At 35.6% G+C, this 21232-nt stretch overlaps 3 protein-coding genes across 3 annotated transcripts in view; 1 reads left to right on the top strand and 2 right to left on the bottom strand.

Annotated features, from left to right (window-relative positions):
• The window catches only part of LOC131433758 (uncharacterized), a 104955-nt gene that overhangs the window by 22791 nt on the left and 60932 nt on the right, over positions 1-21232 (top strand). The window lies entirely within an intron of this gene.
• Positions 8065-9209, bottom strand: LOC131439142 (uncharacterized). Its single transcript, XM_058609815.1, has one exon. The coding sequence runs from the start codon at positions 9152-9154 to the stop codon at positions 8252-8254; it is 903 nt and encodes a 300-aa protein (XP_058465798.1). The 5' UTR covers positions 9155-9209; the 3' UTR covers positions 8065-8251.
• The window catches only part of LOC131439143 (uncharacterized), an 80930-nt gene continuing 73990 nt past the window's right edge, over positions 14293-21232 (bottom strand). Inside the window, exons 6-7 of the mRNA XM_058609816.1 lie at positions 16354-16468; positions 14293-16075 (exon numbers count right to left, since the gene is read on the bottom strand). Coding sequence (XP_058465799.1) covers positions 15911-16075; positions 16354-16468 — 280 coding nt within the window. The 3' untranslated portion in view covers positions 14293-15910. The remainder of the gene's footprint in view (positions 16076-16353; positions 16469-21232) is intronic.

The raw sequence follows: 21232 nt of genomic DNA, 5'->3' as shown, positions 1-21232 counted from the left end.
GGGCATTTTCGGTGAGTGTAGGATGGCGACATATGAAAACTTGTAAGTTTTTTGACTGTTGCTGATAAAATGTTTCATTTAATAGTGAATTAATAACAATTACAAATTGCTCATTTTTGAGATTTTCAGGGACCATAGGATGGTTCTATCTGTATAATGGTAAAGTTTTTGACTAATGTCAATTGGATGCTCTATTGATTGATGAATTAATAGCAGTTCAAATAAGATGATTTTCATGATGAACATTTTCAGCGATCGTAGGAGGGTTTAATATAAAAATTTGAAAATATTTTGATTTTTGGTATTTTAATGTTCAATAGATGAGGTAAAATTGGATGATTTTGGACGTTTCTAGCGAGCGAGCGACGTTTGTTAATTTTGAATATTCTCAGCGAGCGCTGGATGGCTTAATATAGAAATTGTAATTTTTAAACTATTTACAATTTCATGCCAGCGGTAAAGCGGGAACCGAGCACCAATGCTTTATACATATTCGTTTAAAAATGTTTTCCTAACAAAAATATGCATAAGCTGTTCATTCGGTTTATGGTCAAGTTCGCTTGCTGTTCGGTGGAGCAATATGTACCAAACCATTCAGTTGGCAGACCATCGGCGAAGGTCAATTGAGCTCTATTCGATCCGTAGTTTTATTATTTATGGTTCGATGAAATGCTTACCTACAGCATCAAAACTAAATTCTATTTCAGTTGATGAGCAAAGCAATAGCGCGTTAAAAAATACAATCAAAATCACAGGCACTTCGACGATTTGCATGTTTAAATCCGATGGTTAACCACCACTATTATTTATATATTAATCAATACAGCATCCGATTTGGAAAAATAGTTCACAATTTCTCATGTAAAGCAGCCTTACCACCGAATAAAATGCTTAAAATTCTAATATTCCAATTGCTATCTATTAAACATTGAATTAGCAAAAGGTTTTATATTAAGCCATTCCACACCCACAAGATATGTATAAAATTATTCTATTCGAATTTAATTCATTCATCAATCAATAAAGCATCGGATCTGCAAATTCAAATACTAACATTTTTGAAATAGGACCACACTACGCTCGCTGTAAATTGGAAATCCTATTGAAACTGCTATTGATTCACCAATTAATAGGACATTGAATCGACATTAGTCAAAAATTTTAAAATTTTCCAAATAGCACCACCCTACGCTCGTAGAAAATGTCCAAAATTATCAAATTTACATTGCTCTTGATTCACTATTAAATGGAACATGAAATCAGCAAAAGTCTAAATATATGCAAATTTTCATATTGCACCACCCTACGCTCGATAAAAATGTAAAAAATTATTTCCAGAATCAACAGACCATCGAATTAGTCTAAGATACAATTTTTGTCGATTTTTCAAATAGAAACACCCTACGGTCGCTGAAAATGTCCAAAATTGTTAAATTTTAATTGCTTTTGAATCAATTATTTAATAAAACATCAAATTAGTAAAAATCAAAAAATTTACAAATTTTCATATTGCGCCACCCCCGCTCGCTGAAAATGTAAAAAATTATCCAATTCGAACTGTTATTTATCGACTAATCAATAGAGCATCGAAATGAGATTAGTCAAAAAATTTCCTATTTTCCATATACAGGCACCCTACGCTCGTTGTAAATGACCAAAATTACTCAATTTTAATATCTATTGACTCACCAATTTATTCAATATCGAATTTGCAAATGTTAAAACATTTTCAATTTATCATATTGAGCCACCCTACGCTCGCTGGAAATGTACAAAATTACCATATTCTGATAAGCTACCCAAAAACTGAAACGTCCAGCCACAGCTGACAAAGTTCGGTTCATCCGAAGCAACAGCCTATAGTACTCGAATCAGATGTTCATGAACATACTAGTAACGATAGGCTCACAAACTAAAGCATCGGTTCTGTCACCATCAGCATCGCTTCTTGGTTCGGCGATGCTTGCTCGAACGATGGTATCGGCAAATTCATACTCGCGATGGTGGTTCGCTTTTTGGTTCGGAACGAACACGTTTTGCGTGTTCGGAATCGATGCTTTACCACCACTGCGCTATACCCGTCCCCTGTTCCCTGTTATTTAATTGTATGGTAGACTTCAGAAAATTCTGAAGCTCAGTTTTATAATTCTAGAACTGAATTCATGAACTACTAAACTAATTTAAATAACCTAGGGTTCGTCTTGGAAGCTATTACGTTGTAGAGAGAATAGATCATTACGAAAATTTCCGGATCCGGACACGTTACTGAAAATGTGACACAACCAACGAATCACACACTTTTCTGTCTGCACCACAGCCCCACTTTTACGTATTAATGGGCCCGGGGGCAAGATTTATTTGGGTGCCGCAAACAGACTGAATGACCTTTTTATTGCTCGCTGAGTCCCGTCAAGTGCCCCCTAAGACCGTGGGCCTGGGGGCACGTGCCCCGCTGCTTCTTTATAAAAGCGCTGTACAATATTCTGGAAAATGAATCATCCGATACTTGGGCTCGATTAAAAGCTTCAAAGCGTTGAGCACACTTTTGAAATCTCATTGAAATCTATCTAGAAATTATAAAAATCCAAAATTTTTGGGCAAAAATTATCTCAATGGAAAAATGATATAATTAGACGATTTGAATGAGAAGTGAAAGGCATTATCCAACAACTACTTGACTTAAAATGCTGATTTTTAGTTAGATTGGAAACTTGTGCGTTACATCTTCCGGGAATGTTATAGTATTCGACCTAGTCTCTCGGTATCGGTCACTGTGCGCGATGTTATACTGCCGTGAAATGAAATGCAAACAATTTTATTCCCTAGGTGGATATGTGTTCTGTGTTCCAAGTAGAAATTTAAGCGATGTTGTGTGGTGCACAATCGGTATTCAACATACTTCAGAGAATCTCTGGCGGTACTTAATTTAGAAGATTATGATCAAATCTAAGGTTAGTTAGTTAGTTTTCTTTATTAAAGAGACTTTCAGCCGGTGGCTGGTTCGTCTCTAAATCTAAGGTATATTGATGTTTGGGAATACTGTTAAATATAGTATAACATATAGTTCGCACGCAAACACTAATAAAGTTAATCCCTGTGCGAAGTGATATCACCGGGCCGAGACTGAAAGCATTAGTCGAGGTTCTGTTGCGTAACATATAATTACATCCAAAGTAGTTCAATTGGTACAACGCTTTCCCTATATTGAAGAATGTTTCGGGTTCAAAATCCCCTCTTTTTTATTTCCATCGGCTGTCTTGTTTCCTGTACCTCTTTTCGTGGGGTACTGATAAAAAGCTGAACTGAGTTAATAAAATCTTACGGTATACCAAACAAAGTGAAACAAATCATTTTTCAAAAGTCAGACAAGATCTGAAGCACAATGGCGAAATATTTTTAATTGTGAAAATGTCTAATTAGTATTATAAAGGAATGTTTCGCCGAAAGGCTTGTGTCTTTATCCTTAAAAATACAATTAAAAGCTTATTATTACTGCTAGCTTTGATCCTTTCAACGGCTCTGCACTACCTAGCCAGAAGAAACATTACTTTTGTTATAAATATAAGCAACCTTTTTTTTGACGGTGATTATCCTTAGTCTCAAACACTTTTCCTCACTCAGTACAATTCCAGAACCGCGAAGTAACAACAAAAAATAAGACCGGACACCAAAAGATAATTGCCATCTAACAGCTAGCTATCCATTGGGAACCGAGCATCCAAACCAGGAGAAACGACGTGTTAAAACGCCTGAAAGCAACTCCCAGGTGGGCGGGGTGATACTCGGACAAAAACTCCTCTTCCTCCATCAGCCAAGACACGACGCACAGTGGTCCAAAACTGGAAAAAGACGGTCAAAAGTCTGTACTGTCTTCCACTGATTTTTAAGAGCTAACGTGTCTTCGAAGAAGTTTTACAAGATTATATAACGCTTCTTTTAAAAGTGGTACCTTAATTTTGGTTAAGGGGGTAGTACCAATTTCGAATAAAAATAAATTTTTCGACGAATTTTTTTTTTGCAATTTTTTTAGGCCTTTTCAAAGTTAGTTGAAAATCCGAAAAATTATCAGAAGTTCAACACATAATTAAAAAAATGGAAAATTGTATAAACCGTTACGAAGAGATTCCATGTTTAAACGTGTAAATAAATTGATTTATCGAGAAGCAACACGATTTTTAAGACGAGATGTTGATTGTGCGACGCTCACTGCAAAAGTGAGTTACAGAAATAAAAGACGCGTGACGCCCTTCGTTTCTTAACCATTCATGGTTTCAGTATGGCCATAGTGAAAATGAGTCACACGAATAGTACTCAAGACATTCTCATTGGAAAATAAATTGGAATATATGTTCCTATAAGTATTGTAAAAGTTTGCTGCATTAAGTTGAATACTTCGCTTCGGCACAAGGTTTCCTTGGTAAAAAAAGGTAAAATGATGTATAACTGTTCCAGAAAAGAATAAACCTATGCATTACTTTCTACAAAAATATGGAATTTTATATTTTCTACAATTATTCCAAACAAAGTATGCATAAAAAATAACTCGAAACAAGTTATGATTAGAAAACTAGTTTTAAGGGGGTTGCTAGCAACTATATGCATTAAATGAACGGTTTGGCAGCTACTAACTTATGTCCACGTTTTTATTGTTTTGAACCACTGTGCGATGGTTGGTTGCGGCCGGATGGTATCATTCCCCAAATGAGCAGAGATTTGTCTTCTTCCATAGCAATAGCTAAAGGGACAAGCAAACTAAAAACCGAGCAATAAAAACAGTAGAAGCAAGTGCGATTTCAATCCAAGGTTAAAACCCGACCGTAGAAAGATGCGGATGCGATACGAGGATGTCTAGGTTGAGCTGCTGCATCCAACCCCGATGCATAGCAGAAAAGAGATTTGAATTAAATTGTATACATCATTCCCATCAGCAAAATTACCAACGTAAATTAATTATGCTTGCTGTATTGTGTTATATGGTTCTAGGCGAGGTAGGGACGACTCGTTTGTTTTTGCTAACGGCATTTTGTTAGTGTTGGGGATGCTCAGTGAAAGCTTATGATCTTGCAGGTGAGCAAAACACATCTCGATTTTTTCTGATCTGAACGGACGGAATTTAAAAATAAACCAAAACTGATCTGTTTCTTTTTGTTTGCGTTCAAACAGAGATGCGAACCGAATAAGACGCTGAGAAAAGCTAGCCCGCCGGTCTCGTGCCAACGCAAATAATTTTTTCTTCCTATTATTGTGAACAGTGTTAGATGGAGCGCTTGAGTATTTTTAGCAAACACTTCAATATCTTTCTCCTACACTCCTCCTAGAATTTCGTGGCACGAATAATTCATTAAGAAATTTAAAAAAAATCCTTGAAGTATCAGCTTAAAAACTATTTGAACTCCATAAACATCCACAAGCGTTTGATGCGTTTCATCTACATTTTTCTTCCTTTAACGTTCAAGGAAAATATTTTTCCCTTCTATAAAAATTGTTATCGATTCTTCAATTATTATAAAATCGATTTTTTTTTTCCTGAATCTTAAAAAACTTATTTCCAAGGCGACAAATGTGTTTCTGAACGAATAGAAAAAAGAACTGTCAATCATTATTGCACCAACAAAGTTTGTGCAAAACGACGTTTGTATATAACACATACTAAATGTGTTATGTGCAACGTCTACTTGTGCTAAACAAGTACACGAAATCGTTTCGTAGAACACAATAACAAACTATTTATTTTACTGTTCTGATAATTAAAGTAATAAATTGAATTATCATATAATAAACCAAACTCTTCGTTTATTTATATTTCCCATAAAATATAGAAATCCTTTGCACCCTGCTATGTTTTTATGGTGATATTCTCTTACTTTGAACCCACAATAACTAAAATATTATGTTGTACTGACATATTTCGTCCTGGACATTTTATTGTCGTGAAAGGGTGAAAACAGATAACTAAAACTTCTCGCAAATGCTGCTTAGTTAACACAAACTTGCTACAAATAACACAGTGGAAAACAAGATTTTTTTTCTAAAAAACTAGAAGCAATATGAACTTAATATTAATGGCAGATGCAATGTTGCTCGAATATGATCATCGTTCGTATATTCGGGTGCCAATGATCATCGTTCGTATATTCCGGTGCGAACGAAGCCGACGTATTAGTACCATAGTCTTTTGTGAGTGTGATGAACCATATCCCAGCATTCCCCTATTGTTGCTACCTCACGAGAAATGATGAATTTATTGGATGAAGAATGCTTCGCGAAGAATGGAATCCAACGATCATCGCAGTGACGCTATTCGAACCAATTCGAAAAGTAAAGTAAATTAACGAATGACAAACGAACATGAACGATGTATACCAGTAGCGAATAATGTATTAGTAGGGAAAGGTGTTCGGTTGCCGGCAGTGTTCAGATTCCGGCACCCCACTTTAACGTTTTGATGTCAACCGATTTCGGTTACCGGCACACCAAGGTGTACGGTTACCGAGACCCCATTTTTTCGACAAATCGTGAAAAATTGTTAGTGACATGTAGAGATGCCAATTTGTCAGTAAATTATCAAATTTCATAGTTAACCTGCAAACCTTTTTTCGTCTGAAGACTTTTGAAATTTCGATTGTTTGGCGACATTCGTCAGAAAGCATCTCTGATGATATGCTACACGTGGACAAATTGACGGCTTCAATACAGCCGTCATATAAGCAAAAACTTTTGTTCTCTGGTTCTGTTCGCAATGGCGATTACAAACAAATCGTTAAAGCCAAGGAAAATGAAACCAATAAATTTTACTCCAGTAACGTATTCAATGCCGCGAAGCCGGTGGAAGACCAGTTGTGTTTGTTGGTCTTTCAAACCAGTTGTCGTACGTTGGAGCCCCGGCATGGAAGGATACTTAGTGTCAGTAGCATCGTAGTACTAGCCATGCAATGATTCTGTACACTATGAATCGGCAGTTAGCGCTCAGTTTCCGAACTTCATAACTTCGTCAGTTCAGTGCTTGAATTGGAAAAGCAACATCACAGCGCCTTTATTAAGGTGGATGACCTGGAATTGTTCACAACGTATGTAAACTTCATAAACCCATAACCTTGAATTTTGTTTTAGAACATGATATGTAAAAAGAAATTTTTTACAATAAAACAATACTAATACAAAAAAATCGGCTGCGAAGAGAGCTTAGGGAACCAGCATAACCAAATCCGATTCGTATGGCCATATGACGAAAAAATTGCAATATTTTTTAGTCCAACTTCAAAGCTTTTCGGGATTGTCATCTTCTATATCGCTTTGAATTTTAAAAATTCATCATCCTACAATTCCAGAATCGGAAGTCAGAATTGAATAAAAGTGGATTTATTTTAATTTGAACTTTTGTTTCTGAAATTCGATTTGGCTTTTTTTGAGAAAACGATTCAGCTTTGAGAAACGATTCGATACTGGAACCGGAATTCGAAATTCGGTGTAGTCGAAGTCAGACAAATTCACCTGAGTAGCTGTATAGTTTACATTTGTTTCAAAATGTTTGAAAATCAATGTAGACATCTTTGAGGAATCGTAGTGCGAATTAAATTTTTGGGTGCCTTCCCTAACGAAAACTGAATACAACCAAAAATGAAATAGGTTTATTTTGTTATCGACTATCCAAATCTGCTAACCCAATAAACCTGATTAATTTATGTGAAATAGACATTTTTATAAGATGATTAGTACGACCGTACAAATATTTTGCAAGGGAAAAAGACCATAACCAGTGGTCGAAACGTCGGGTAGTATATAACAGCCGTTCTTATTTAACAGACCGCTAAAGCCGAGACCATAATTAATACGACATTTTTATACCAATCACCCTGTATCTCCGAAACCGGAAGTTGGATCTGACTGAAAAACAAGACGTTTTATAGAATCTTAAAAAATTACCGTTCCATCTCAGGGCGGATCGGTTCAGTGAGCGAAAAAGATCCCATTGATAATTGTTCTAACCACATCCCTTCTTACCCCTGGTACTTCGTAATGTTGAAATGTTGAAACAAAACCTCTATAATTGGAAGATAATCGATCTTTTGTTGTGAGTTTATGATATTTATTTTTGTATATTTGCTTTCCGCTTGAGATACGATTCGAATTTCGCAAGATTTTCTCTTAGTGTTGCTTCATTTTGACTTACGACCTATCTCCATTGCTTAACATATGCATTTTGTAACTATTAATTTCTTAGTTTATTTCAACAAAAGTGCGAATAGTAAAATCATTCATGATAAATTTTGTACCCATGAGCATTCGATCCATAGTTCCCATCATTTCTCTCAAACTGTTCTCTATTTCGATAACCTGATGTTGCATTGCGAGCCTTCTGGAACTGTTCATGATTAGCATCATATTTCCCATCGTCAGAGTGTCCTTTGTATGATTTTTTCCTTTCCCAGTGCGATTCTTTTCGTCGTCCTCCTTTGGAAAAGTCTCCTTCGTCATTAGAATGTTCCTTGTGGGAGGATCCGTATTTTTTATAATGCCTTGTATGATCGGCGGTATCATAGAAAATTTTTTCCTTTTTATACTCATCCTTATGGTAAATATTGTGGTAGCCCGTTGTTTTGGATCCCTTTTTATGATATTTCTTTTCGCTGTGCTTGCCTCCATGGTTTCGATGTGCTTCATCATGGTGGTCTTTGTGGTAGGAATCTTCATCATGATATGATTTCATCCGATCTCCTTTACCAGCGTACGAATGTGAATGGTTTTCATTGGCATAATATCCGTTTTTACCTTTTTTCAATCGATGTTTAGAGTTAAAACCTTTGCGATGTTCGTTCTTCTTAGAATTGAGTTGCTTCTCAGAAGATTCGTCCGTATCTGAGGAGTAGTTTGGCTCTTGTAAATGCCGTACTTTCGGATCCTCTTCATCACTGTCTTCAACTTTGCCAGTTTCTTCACTACTTTCCTCTGTCTGATCCAAATTTGCTTTCATTTTGATCTTTTCACGTTGACTAAATGACGGATACACAATTCTCGAACGAGCTGGGCTCAAATAGACTACTTGTCCAGGACTAGCATCATAACTTCTAAAAACATACGAACTAGCCATTGGTCGTTCACTACAATTCACCGCAAGAAAGGTACAAATGAACGTTAGTAGTAGCTTGCAATGCATATTCACTGAATTAGACGTTGTTATGCGACTATATTTGCCAATCAACTAACTAACACCGTTCGCGAGGAATAGTTTTATATTAAAATTCGATTATGTTTACAGAGTTCCACTTGATTGACCATAACCAAGTGGTGCGGGGGGGGGGGTCTATTATGTCACGCGCTATTGACTCGATCATAGCTGCAAATGAATGTTGTCACTTTAACACCAAGAACCCGAAAGATGCGTGTCTAAAACACAATACTTGAAATGCTTAGAAACACTTGACCTTCCATTAATTGCGTGAAAATTGCTCACTGTCTAGCACTGTGAAGTTGTGAGGAAAATCGTTTTGATCTTGAGGCAGTACGATGACTCTGCTACCAGAATTTAAAAGATAATTTTATTTAAGGTTTCGGCGAGTAAACATACGCCACCAGCTCTTTAGATTTTTATTATAATGAATGATTTGCGGAAGTATGAAACCATGGAAAACTTGTTTCCTACGATTGATTCTATTACGATGGATTTGGCTTGAAGCATAAATCAAATAAATCTCCCATTGCACGGAGACAATGACAGCGCTTCTAGTGAGAAACTGGTATACTTTTTTCAATAGCTACTGTGGTTTTGTGAAATGAGCATGCAACATACACACATTTTAGGAACATTTACGCATCCTTTTTTCACTAGACGGTGTTTTTGATGTCACTGGCTGTTCAAGTTATGTTATGCGTTATGCGAATTTTATGCGAGATGTATCTCCCTGCATAAAAAAGACTTGAGTGTATGTGAGAGTTAAGAATAGCTAACTGTGTTTTAGTTGACATGTTATTTCGATATACAAACAAAGCCCTACAAAGCAAAAACGAATTGTTAAAACCTCGATATGATTAATAATCGATGTGAAAAAAAAATTTATACGTACTGAACATCAAATGCAATAATTTTCTGTTTTATAGAAATATTGCAGATAAATCACACGTCATTACATCAAAAAAATGTATTGAATAGATTACACCAGCTTGCCTGAATACTGTATACGATTTCAATATGTAATATTACAACCTTTAGAACGACACCAACACTTTGTGGTATTACTTAAAAATTTGCTGTGCATCACTACTCACTACTGATTCGCAACGATTACGATATAAAATCACAACAATCTCGGTGTCGTTTTAAGGGTTGTAATATTACAGAAAAGATGCATAATTTCAGAATCATATACAGTGTTCAGTCAAGGTTATGTAATATATCCAAAATTGTTGTTTCGATGTAATAATGTGTGATTTATCAGCAATATTTCTCGTAAACAGAAAATTATTGCATTTAATGTTCAGTACATCTAAATTTTTTTCACATTGATTGAGAATCACATTGAGGTTGTTACAATTATTCTTTTGCTGTGTAGATTGTAGAATTGTGGAAAACCGAAGTTAGTACTATTCGACATTGAATAACTGAAATATGTACAACATCTAATATTTTTTCCTAATTTAATGAGTGAATATATAGATTTGCGCAACTCTAATACTTCATAAAGTTGACGATTGCCGTCGGTACACGAAAACATTTGAAGTGTAAATTACACATTTAGTACGCATCAGTTCATTTGCACTCACTTTAGGCTTAACCGAGGTTTTCACCCTATGCTTTCTCAAAAAATAGCTTCTCTATGCTGACTTGCATATGTTACTTTGGTTGTTATCTATCTTGCCGCAGTCACCCTCGTTGTCATCATCGTTAACAGCAGCATTTACCAGAGTGTAAAAGCCAGTCGAAAAAATTAAAAGAAACAAAAGCGAAAGACAAATTTTCCGACTTTCCGCACAAAATGGTACGGAACGTGAGAATGCTACAGAGAAAGCATCCCGGAAAACCACATATTTTCCTTTCACTTCCATTTCGGTCGTATTCGTTGATCTTTTTCCGGATACCATCCTTCAGAGTGGGTTTGTCGTTCGTTTGGCAGGGTGGCACTGCTTAGCACAACAGCGAGCGATCTCCAACAAAAAGAGATAAACCGTATCTTTGTGTGACCGTGCGCCGGTTTTTTGGTAGGACGTGAGTGAAATTCTGAAAAGTACAAACTTTTAGAAGTGGCTGTAAATTTGTGGTGAAAATGTTTCATTTTCTGTTCTGGTACCCCGATCCCGGGTCGCGTTACGGTGGAAGAAAATTAACACATTGTCATCCACCGGCATGGCGGAAGCTCGCACAACACGAATCGTACACCAGGCGGCAGTAATCAAGTCAGCACGTACCGGTTGTAAGTAATTGGTCTTTACCGGAACATTACGAAATATTTTTGGAGGATAAGGGCCATTATGAATTCGAAGGTTGATCGTAAATTGAATCATAATGGTCATATTGATCTATGTACTCCTATGTTTACTTGACTAATAGAGACTAGAAATTACTGTGGTATAAGAGAATAAGATGTCAATAATAGTTGTTTGTTCAATTTGTTAACGATGCTAGTAAAAATTGGATTATCTTTAATTATGAAGAACGCATTCCAAGGAAACTAGATTGACATATTGATACATTCATCAATCTAATGTTTTCTAGTCAATTTTCGGTTCCCCAAGTGATATTTCTATAATTAGTAGTTTTATTACTATTCATTTTTGTAATCTGTCATCTGTCATTTCAGTTTCAATGGCAACAATTTACGTATGCTTAGAGAATTATGTTGATCTGTGAGGTGCCATTAGCATTGCAACATAATCTGCTAATGCACTGATGAGCTGAATACGAAACGTAAAACAATCAAAATAGTCATTTGCACTTTAGCACAAACCGGTACTCACGAGAAACCAAAACCTAAATGGCTAACAAACAATCAATTATTTTCAAGAAGTTTATTTTGTTGTTAACAAATTATTGTTCTGATCCATTGTTCATTTTTTCAAGCTTTTCCGCTAAGTCAGAGTTTAGATTTACATTTACACAAAATGTAGGATGTTTTTTTATGTTTCGATTATAGAGGTTTTAACTTTAAGATCATTCGCTTCTTCAGGCGAGAAAAATTTTCTGCCCTATATGCGGGGATGGGAATCGAACTCAAGTGGGCTGCGTAAAAGGGCATCGACTTACCCATCACGCTATACCTGTCCCCTATTGTAGGATGTTGTATCCCTTGATATAAACATGTTCATAATGAAGGTGGACGGTGATTAGAAATATATCGCTGTCAATGTCAGGGAAAATTTAAATTTATATTGGACTCTTGAGGAAGTTATGCGGTTCGATTTCGAATCAATTGAAAATCAACTGATTTTCAATTCTATACTCACTTGCAAGAGAGGAGTGTAAAGAGATCATATTATATTCGATAGCATCAGCAACTCGTTCCGGATTGGCGGTTCAATGGTCTTAAAAGCCAGTTGTTGTATGTACGAACCCCGACCTGGAAGGATTCTTAGAGTCAGTAGGATTGTAGCACCAGCCATGCAATGGTTCTGTATGCTATGAATCGGTTGCGAAGTCTGTTGAAACAAAAGGTCCAATTCCACGGAAGGAATGTAATACCAAGACTTTGACTAGGAACTTCTCACAAAGATCAATGATGAGTTGCATGATAAGGTCCTGAGCGTCAGCTCGAATCACTGTGAAACATAGATATCAAATAATACTTGATCATGTTACCGCAGCACCCTTGGTACCTCACCTGTTCGAGAGAAAAGAAACAGAGCACGTAGAAAGCGTTCGGTCTGTTTCATAGCCTAACATCAGCAGAGCTAGAAAATGTATTTGTATTTGATATCTGAACTCATTAGCTAGACGACCTGCCTGGTTCACGAGCAGGCACTATTTGGAATAATAAATTCATCCGAGCATATATTTATATACAGGGGCAACAAGTTCCATGAAATATTGAGGGGGCACAAAAAATTATCACTACAGATCATTAAATTTTGCAATATATAAAACATTTTTATAAAGGAAACGGAGAGGTTGGAACAGATAAAAATCAATAATGCTTACTTGGGCAAGTTTAGTTTCTTTTCCGAATGTTGTGACACGATCACAAACATTTTCCTTACAATTCCAATAATAACCAATATTCCAAAGTGGTTAAGTATAGCACATTTCACATTGTAATAAATTCGTTTGAAAATTTTAGTTACTTAGTTAAGAAACTTGAACGATTACGGAGACGAACTACGGGGATAACAGAAGAAAGTGTTATATCATAAGATATTTCTAGCAAATTTTCAAATATCTATTCCAGTTACCAAAATATTGTGAGGTCATGGCCACTCCATTAAATCTTTTGGATGGGCAAAAAGTGCTTTGCCTCTCAATAGTTGCCGCCCCTGTTTAAAGATTCCGTTTTGTGCGAAAGTTCGTACTGTGCAGAATGGTGCGGTATTTTTGTTTACACATGACGCATAGCCTCCCTATACCGGCCGAAACAGAGCTGCCATTGAATGAAATGCGAGGTGTGAAGTAACGATTAAAACCGTCGACCGTGTAAATGCAATAACGAGATGACATCATTACGGCATGCTTTGATTGGCTCGCATTAACATGGGTTAATTAGAACAGCTATTTCAATGGTGTACTATTGAAATACTAAAACGGTGTTGCAGTATGTGTTCATGTAGAATGTTTGCGAATCGATTGGTAGTTAAATTATATAAATCCGTCAACATATAGCTGAATTGTAGGCCGTCAGAACTTGGTCAGAAATTGGTAAATATAGGCGTCATGAGCAGACATTTTAACAAAAATTGAGTGTTTATTTAATACTACTGAAAAATCAATTAAAAATTAGTTGTATGTAGCAAAAACTATGTTGATACGTTAGATACAGCAAGAGATATTCACGATCAAAGGCTGATCACTCTCCCAGAGGGTAAATTCCAAAAAGGCACCCGATAGTAAAGTAAGACGTTTTCACGTTAGAAACTCTCTGACCCTATGCACGGGTTGGAAATCGAACCCAACAATGCTGCGTGGAAGGCATCGACATTTAGTGTTCTACAAATCTTAACTTTTCCACATCATTGCATTCACTTGCAAGTAGTTTTCGTTCAAGTGCTCCTGTTTCTCTCGTCCCTCTTCCTAGAAGCTCGCCGCTTTCGAGATGAAGCAGCCTTCAACTGCGTTTAAACATGACATATCGGTTTTAAAATATAAGCGAACGGTTCTTACTTCTTGAATATGACTTGTATTTAGGATTTTTTTTTGCTTTACAAAGATGTTTGGAATTCTCGAGTCCATCTTACGCACTACCGGTTTGAATCAAGCGTTATTTTTTCAGTTCTTGAGGTTATATCTTTGATGAACATACTTTTTCTGTTTTCATACAAAGAACTAAAGTTGGTTTAATATGTAATAAAGAAAATGATGCTTGTAGACGGGAAGTCATCTAGAAAATCTGGGGAGCATGCCTGCAAAGTTTTGCTTTAAATTATTCATCATATATATTTTCAACACTCCAGATATTTGGTTATGATCAAATCATAACTTTTCGCTTAATTATTGTTGATTCAATAAACTATCATGATTGGGCCAAATTCAATGGAATTTCAAGTTCAAAGTTTTCTCACTTTCCCAAAGAATATATTCGTCAAACTCATAATTTAAATAACATTTCGATTTGTTTTGGAAATCACAATATGGATAGTCACAAGGTTTATTGGCGTAGAGGCATAAGGTAATTTCGATGAATCATGGTTCAGAAAATCAATTTGTTTGCCTGCAGATTATTGAATTTAGACGTACACGAGAATATCTAGTAAATGGCTATTGTATAACTTTTTGTCGACCGCAAACAGGGGTAAAATCATATAATGTGATGTATTCCTTTGCTGGAGTTTTATTAATTGTCTAAACTAATTACAATATGACTCGTTACCAGGCCATATACCTCCGATTAAATGCTGCGTCCGGTCAACATGTAGAGTTCTATTTCCACTACGAACTGTATTAGTTCATTCAATCATAAAATTATTAATTATTTACATTTGCGCATCAAACCCGTCAAAAAAGGAGAAAAAGTGTTTATAATGTGCTTTAATTTGTTCATTATAATAATGGCTAGCTTTCAACATTTCAGCATTATTCACAGAGCTGATTATATGAAACATGTTTCTTCCGCTTGCTCTGCACAAAAACACCCTGCAGATGTGAGCTTTGGCCCACTCGTCTGGATTTTCTCGTTTCCAGTAGATACAGACAACTATGGATAGATTAAATGATGATTTAAATTAGGCTCGCCGAATGTAGATATATTGTATTTTCAATATTTAAAGCTTTGAAATTTACGTCAAGCTTCATTTCGAACTATGATTTGCTACATGTTATATTTTTGTTGTTAAATGACTTAGTAGTTTGGGTTTTCAACGAAAATACTTCGAATGAAACGATCAGAGCTCATAATTATTGAGGCCTAACAAATAAAATCTATGTAAAAAATAAAACTATTTCGGAAATAAACCAATGTCAACTCTAATCGAATTTGTTATCAGTTTACGTTTTTGGAGCTGATTAAAATGAATTATTATTCAACAATTATATACAGTGTGTATCAACGCAGCCATCCTTGATGCTTTTGAAACTGCTATTGTTCGTTTGGTTCATTTATTCGTGTCAATTTTCATCTTACTCGCGCGCTCCTACTCCATTCGATCACTTTGTTCACTCATGACGATGCTATCACAACTATTGTGCTACACTTATGACTATTGTGAATAGTGTTTGGTTAGTTGCTCTCAGCACAAGCACTATTGTTTTGTTTAACTCAGCTCCGAGCAAGACCGATTAAATTAGTCTGCTGGTGTTGAGCAAGCAGCCTGCAGTTGCAACGAGTGTGACTACTAGAATATTGAACAGCAACGTGAAGGTGGTCAATTGGAAACGTATCGCGTGTGAACGGAAATAATCCCGACATTTTCCGCTTTCCGGTGTGTAATCGACACAGTGCATCTGAAAGAGAAACAAGAGAAGGCATGATTTGATGGGAGTACGTTCGCCAGGATATGTTGATATTGAACGATACTGCAACGAATGTCCTAAACGTTTTTTTGCAGCTAACCAGTGATTGTTTCAGTGCCTTCTAACTGTTGTCAAATGGGCGAACAATCCGTGATTAACCTGCGTTGTTCTCGTTCTGCTTGGAATATTGCGAGTGTGCTCACGGCTATCAGGAAGTTGTTTATTGCCCGAACTGATTGGATGTTTGGGACCGGGGAACGGTAACTTACCCTCATCAGCGTGTTTGACATCTTGTCAAGGAATTTACGTGTGAATAGTGCTGTTTCATCTCCACAAGCGTGACGTACCGTAAACTCTGAGCACTGCATGTATTTTTGAAATGCGCTGTGGAAATAGTTAAATGCGATAAAATTTATTAGACCTAAATCTAAATAATCTATTTTTTCCATATACCGAAGAAATTGCGGCTTAAATGCAATGTTTGAGCTCCACAAATTTTATTTTTTTCTATATATATATATATATATATATATATATATATATATATATATATATATATATATATATATATATATATATATATATATATATATATATATATATATATATATATGTGTGTGTGTGTGTGTGTATATATATATTGCAATACGAATTGTATTTAAATTGTTAAAATTTATGTTGGGTGCTAATCACAAGTGGAGACTTTTCAGTCTTATCATATACTAATTACCATGGCAGGTATGAAAATTTGTTTATAAATAAACTTTTTTTTCGTAAGGCAAAGCTTAGAATTTTTGTTTATAAGAGGGTGAGAAGAATTGCGCTTTCCTTTTTGTGTGATGTTCGCTTCTTGCATCCCCTGTGTAGACAAGAATCTTATACCAGCGTGTATCACCCTGGTGAAATGCCATCACTACATTTAGAGCTATTGCACCAATAGCCATCTCATTAGTAGAGTCACCATGTTATTTTATCGATGACTTGACTTTCAATCAATGTATTGTGATATAATCGAATACAATATTCTTGCTTCGGTTCTAAGAAGCAATACTGCAGAAAAAGTAGCTCGAAAATTGTTCAATACTGCTGTTATAGCGACGCAAAAACTCGAAGCAAATGCTCCCAATTTCATCTTACTCTTGAAGTCATTCTATCGAACAGAGACAACAAATCTCACTCTAACGAATGATTTTCGTTTGTGAAAAGACTAATGGAGCTGAGATGAATGGAGGTACCGATAGCCTATTTAAGTGTATTGAATGAACATGCAACATTTTGTCATTTGAGTTTACTTGTGCTTTTTACAGTAGATTGCAAAATTCGGTGAGATATGGAACTACCCAAGTAGCACACGTTATTACACTTCAATGACAGTAGCTTATATGAAACAAATTCATGAAACAAGTTGAAGACATTGCAACGTGCATTATAAATGATATATAACCTGTAAAGATATATTTGATTTGATCCAGCGGGCTAATCAGTCACAACGAAACAGAAAATATAAGTTTGCGTCAAGTTACAATTTGTCGCTCGCTCGCAACTCTCCCACGATTGAATCAGAGCCATCAAAGAGAAACGGAAATCATCGCAACAATAAAAAAGCGGCATGGTGCATTTAACATAAAATAGACACCAGGGCTGACATTATGCATCTCGAATCGAGTTGCTCGAAACGATTATTTTTGAAGTCGATTCGACTGAACTGAGGCATTACGTATCGCTTTCGACCTCGTGATCGAGATCCTAACAATGTGGTACTAGATTTCGACTGACGCTGCTCGAACTGTCATAACCAGAGATATCATTTATACAGATTTATCTGTATTATACAGATTTTTACATGCGCATACAGATTTAATACAGAGTACAAATTTCTTACAGATTTCTTAAATTTAATACAGATTCATACAGATTTCACCAAAAGTATGAAGGAAAAAATTTAACTATCTATTAGTATTTGAGCTATCTATTAGTATTTGATTGCAATGACGAGATAAACGTTTAGGAATCAACGTACAAATCACTTTTTAAAATATATATTTTTTGAGCAGATATTTAATGAAGAACACTGAAATCCACTTATATTAAAATTTGTAACTAAATTGAACTTAAAAGTTAGACAAGTCTTGGCATCGTGAAACATTATTGCCAGACTGACAGTTGTATTACCTGACTCGACGTTGCATATTAAGTTTTGGAAATCCATCTCAACTTATGAATTCAATTGTTGTTGATAGGAAAAAACTATAAAATTTCGTCGATGAATATAATATAAGATATGAAATTTTATATACCACTCTATAACCATAATCTATTGGAATAACACCTTTTAACATAATTGTATTGCAGAAATTTCATTTTATTAGCGAATACAGATAAATACATATATTTCATACGAATCAATACATATTTTCTATGAAAATATCTGGCATCTCTGGTCATAACATACATGGGTAAACAAACCCATATACATTGCAATCATGAAAAAAATTAAACTGAATTATTGTTCGAGTATTTTCGATTACATTTATTCAGTTCAAGTACTGAAAAGAAGCAAACTGTTTGTAATACTGCGGTTTTAACTTGCCGCACGAAATTAACATGAACACATTTCTGAAATTTAAATCAAGAAGCAGATTCGTTTCCACTCCATTTGAAAACGTAAAGAATTTTTTCAAGCGTGTTCTTGTTCACAATTTATCGATGAACTTTTGAAATTATAATTAGAAAAATTCTGTATTTACGTCATCCATATGTGTAGTTTTAATCAAAGGCTTTTAGGTTTTGCAGCTTTCTTTGTAGTATTTTATCATATTTATGAGGAGATATTGCTTTAGCTAATATACCAGGAGCAACCCATTCTTTGTAGTCTTCATTATCTATTTAGGTACTATTGAAGAGTCAAATACACGCTAATAGCACGAGATTGTGATGCTTTTGGCATATTCTAAATACTTTCAAGGTGTTTGGACTAATTTTTCAATTTACTCCAGTTAGATATATGGGTAAAAACATTATTTGCTCATTGTTATCGAGCGAATAAGCTTTTTCCTACAACCCGTTTTAGCGACGTTTTCATTCCACTGGATTCAGAAATTTTATTACAAATTACAGTTACTGGGCATAGGTTAGTTTCGACTTACTTTTGTTATTTTAAGTAAACACCACGCAGCTTTCAATTAATATGCTTTCTAAACAGTTCGACTTGTACATAATATGCCAAACACACAAAATATATATAACGATATACAAAACAATGCATTAAAATAAAGATTATCAATACTAATATGTTTATGAAAATCTAAGATGTTATCGATAACTACCTAAATAAAAAAGAAACGTATTCGAAAACTCATAGTCGATAGTAATAAGGCTTTCGACCATTTCTTATCGAGTTCAGTCGTTCACGAGCTCGATTGTTTTGGTTCCATAATGCCAAAACTTCTCGATAATCTAATACTTCTTCGAGTGAAGTCGAACGAAGCTCGATGATCGACTTCGAATCGAGTACCATAATACGAAACGTGGTCGATTCGATAAAATTTCAGTCGAATCGAGATACATAATGCCACCCCAGTGCGAGAGCGAATTTCTCTCGGTGAACCGTCTGAGAATCAACGGCTAGCACGCTGCTGCGGGGATTCTCTCTGAAGCAACAAACGGTCGCTTATTCTCGTTTCACGATCCGATTCTGTATGGGCAGTGGATAATTGCGATAGAATGATTTTACTATTGCCGCTTATTCTAACTATGTGCATATAACCTTTGTATAATTTGTGTCTATGAAAATGTATGTAAATGCTCCACACAAGGGTTTTTAAATATTGCAACCTAGTATGAGAATCATCAAGTCGAATCATCGATTCGATTTTCTGCGATAATTGTCAACTTGCGATTCTCTCTTGGTAAATTCCACACAGCGGCGATCATTATCAGACTGAACTTTTTTTTAAGGGCCATGAAATACTCGGAGTATGAAGTGGAGCGAAGAAATGTAGAAAAATTCTCTCGAGGTTCATGCATTGAGAGACTCGAATTCTTGTAGCATCTTCTACCGGATTGAAAATGTTGTATACAATATAGATAAAAATCGAGCAGCTTCTGTCAAATTTTCAGCAATCACCAACACTGAGTTATAAACATTTCATTCACTGGCCATAATGGTAGCCATTTGCATAAATTTCTCCAAGCATACATTGCCGTGACAAAGCGTAAAACGATTCTCTCTGGTAGGAAGAATTTACTTCCCAAAACGAAACAAGTTTGCTTCGAACATGGCATGGCAAAAAATTGTGTATAAGCGCAGAATGAACTATACCAAATTGCTTTAAATTAAAGCATTGTTTTACTTATTCCACTTATCGATTTAATATTATTGTCTTGGAAAATGTACGGAAGCTTTCAACCGACATTGTATTTGTATTTCTTTATTGCATCACAACGAATACGGTAAACTTTGTCTTGTAGTGTGTCACTTTTTCATTGTCACATTTTGTTACGGTGGCCAGTTGGCGACCAAAAACAGTGCCAACACATCGTAAGAGTTAGATCACCGAAGAGTTACGTCGGAACTTATGATAACGTAGTATGTTGAGATGTTAATTCGTAACTTTATTTTAACTTCATAGTCATCATCATAATACGACTTGTTTCGTTGTGTCTATCATGCGACCATTATGCAGCATAGAATTTATTTTCTTTTTTATGAATAAGTTACAGGTGCTATCTCGAAAAAAATGATTTATTATTATTTTTACGTTTCGTCTTTGACTCATCAGTGCAGAGCAGTTCAAATTGAACTGCTTAGTGCTAAACTCGGCAGTTCAATTTGAACCGCTAAGCAGACGTAAAGTTTCTGCTACTTACAGAACACTTTTTGTTTTGCAACGGAGTGCAATGTCTTTTCTGACGTGCCGAACGAAAACGTGTTTTCGACTATTTCTGGCCGATGCAGGTATGGTCATTTAGGGGTTAGCCAAATTTTGTGCTAGGGCACATAACCGTTTTTATTATTTTTACGTTTCGTCTTTGACTCATCAGTGCAGAGCAGTTCAAATTGAACTGCTTAGTGCTAAACTCGGCAGTTCAATTTGAACCGCTAAGCAGACGTAAAGTTTCTGCTACTTACAGAACACTTTTTGTTTT

Source organism: Malaya genurostris, chromosome 3 (genome assembly GCF_030247185.1).
Source record: "Malaya genurostris strain Urasoe2022 chromosome 3, Malgen_1.1, whole genome shotgun sequence".
Classification (NCBI taxonomy): Eukaryota; Metazoa; Arthropoda; class Insecta; order Diptera; family Culicidae; genus Malaya; species Malaya genurostris.
This window is presented reverse-complemented; position numbering and strand designations above follow the sequence as displayed.

Coding starts and splice junctions, on each gene's coding strand:
- LOC131439142 (XM_058609815.1), bottom strand. CDS start 9,154: ATGCATTGCAAGCTACTACTAACGTTCATTTGTACCTTTCTTGCGGTG.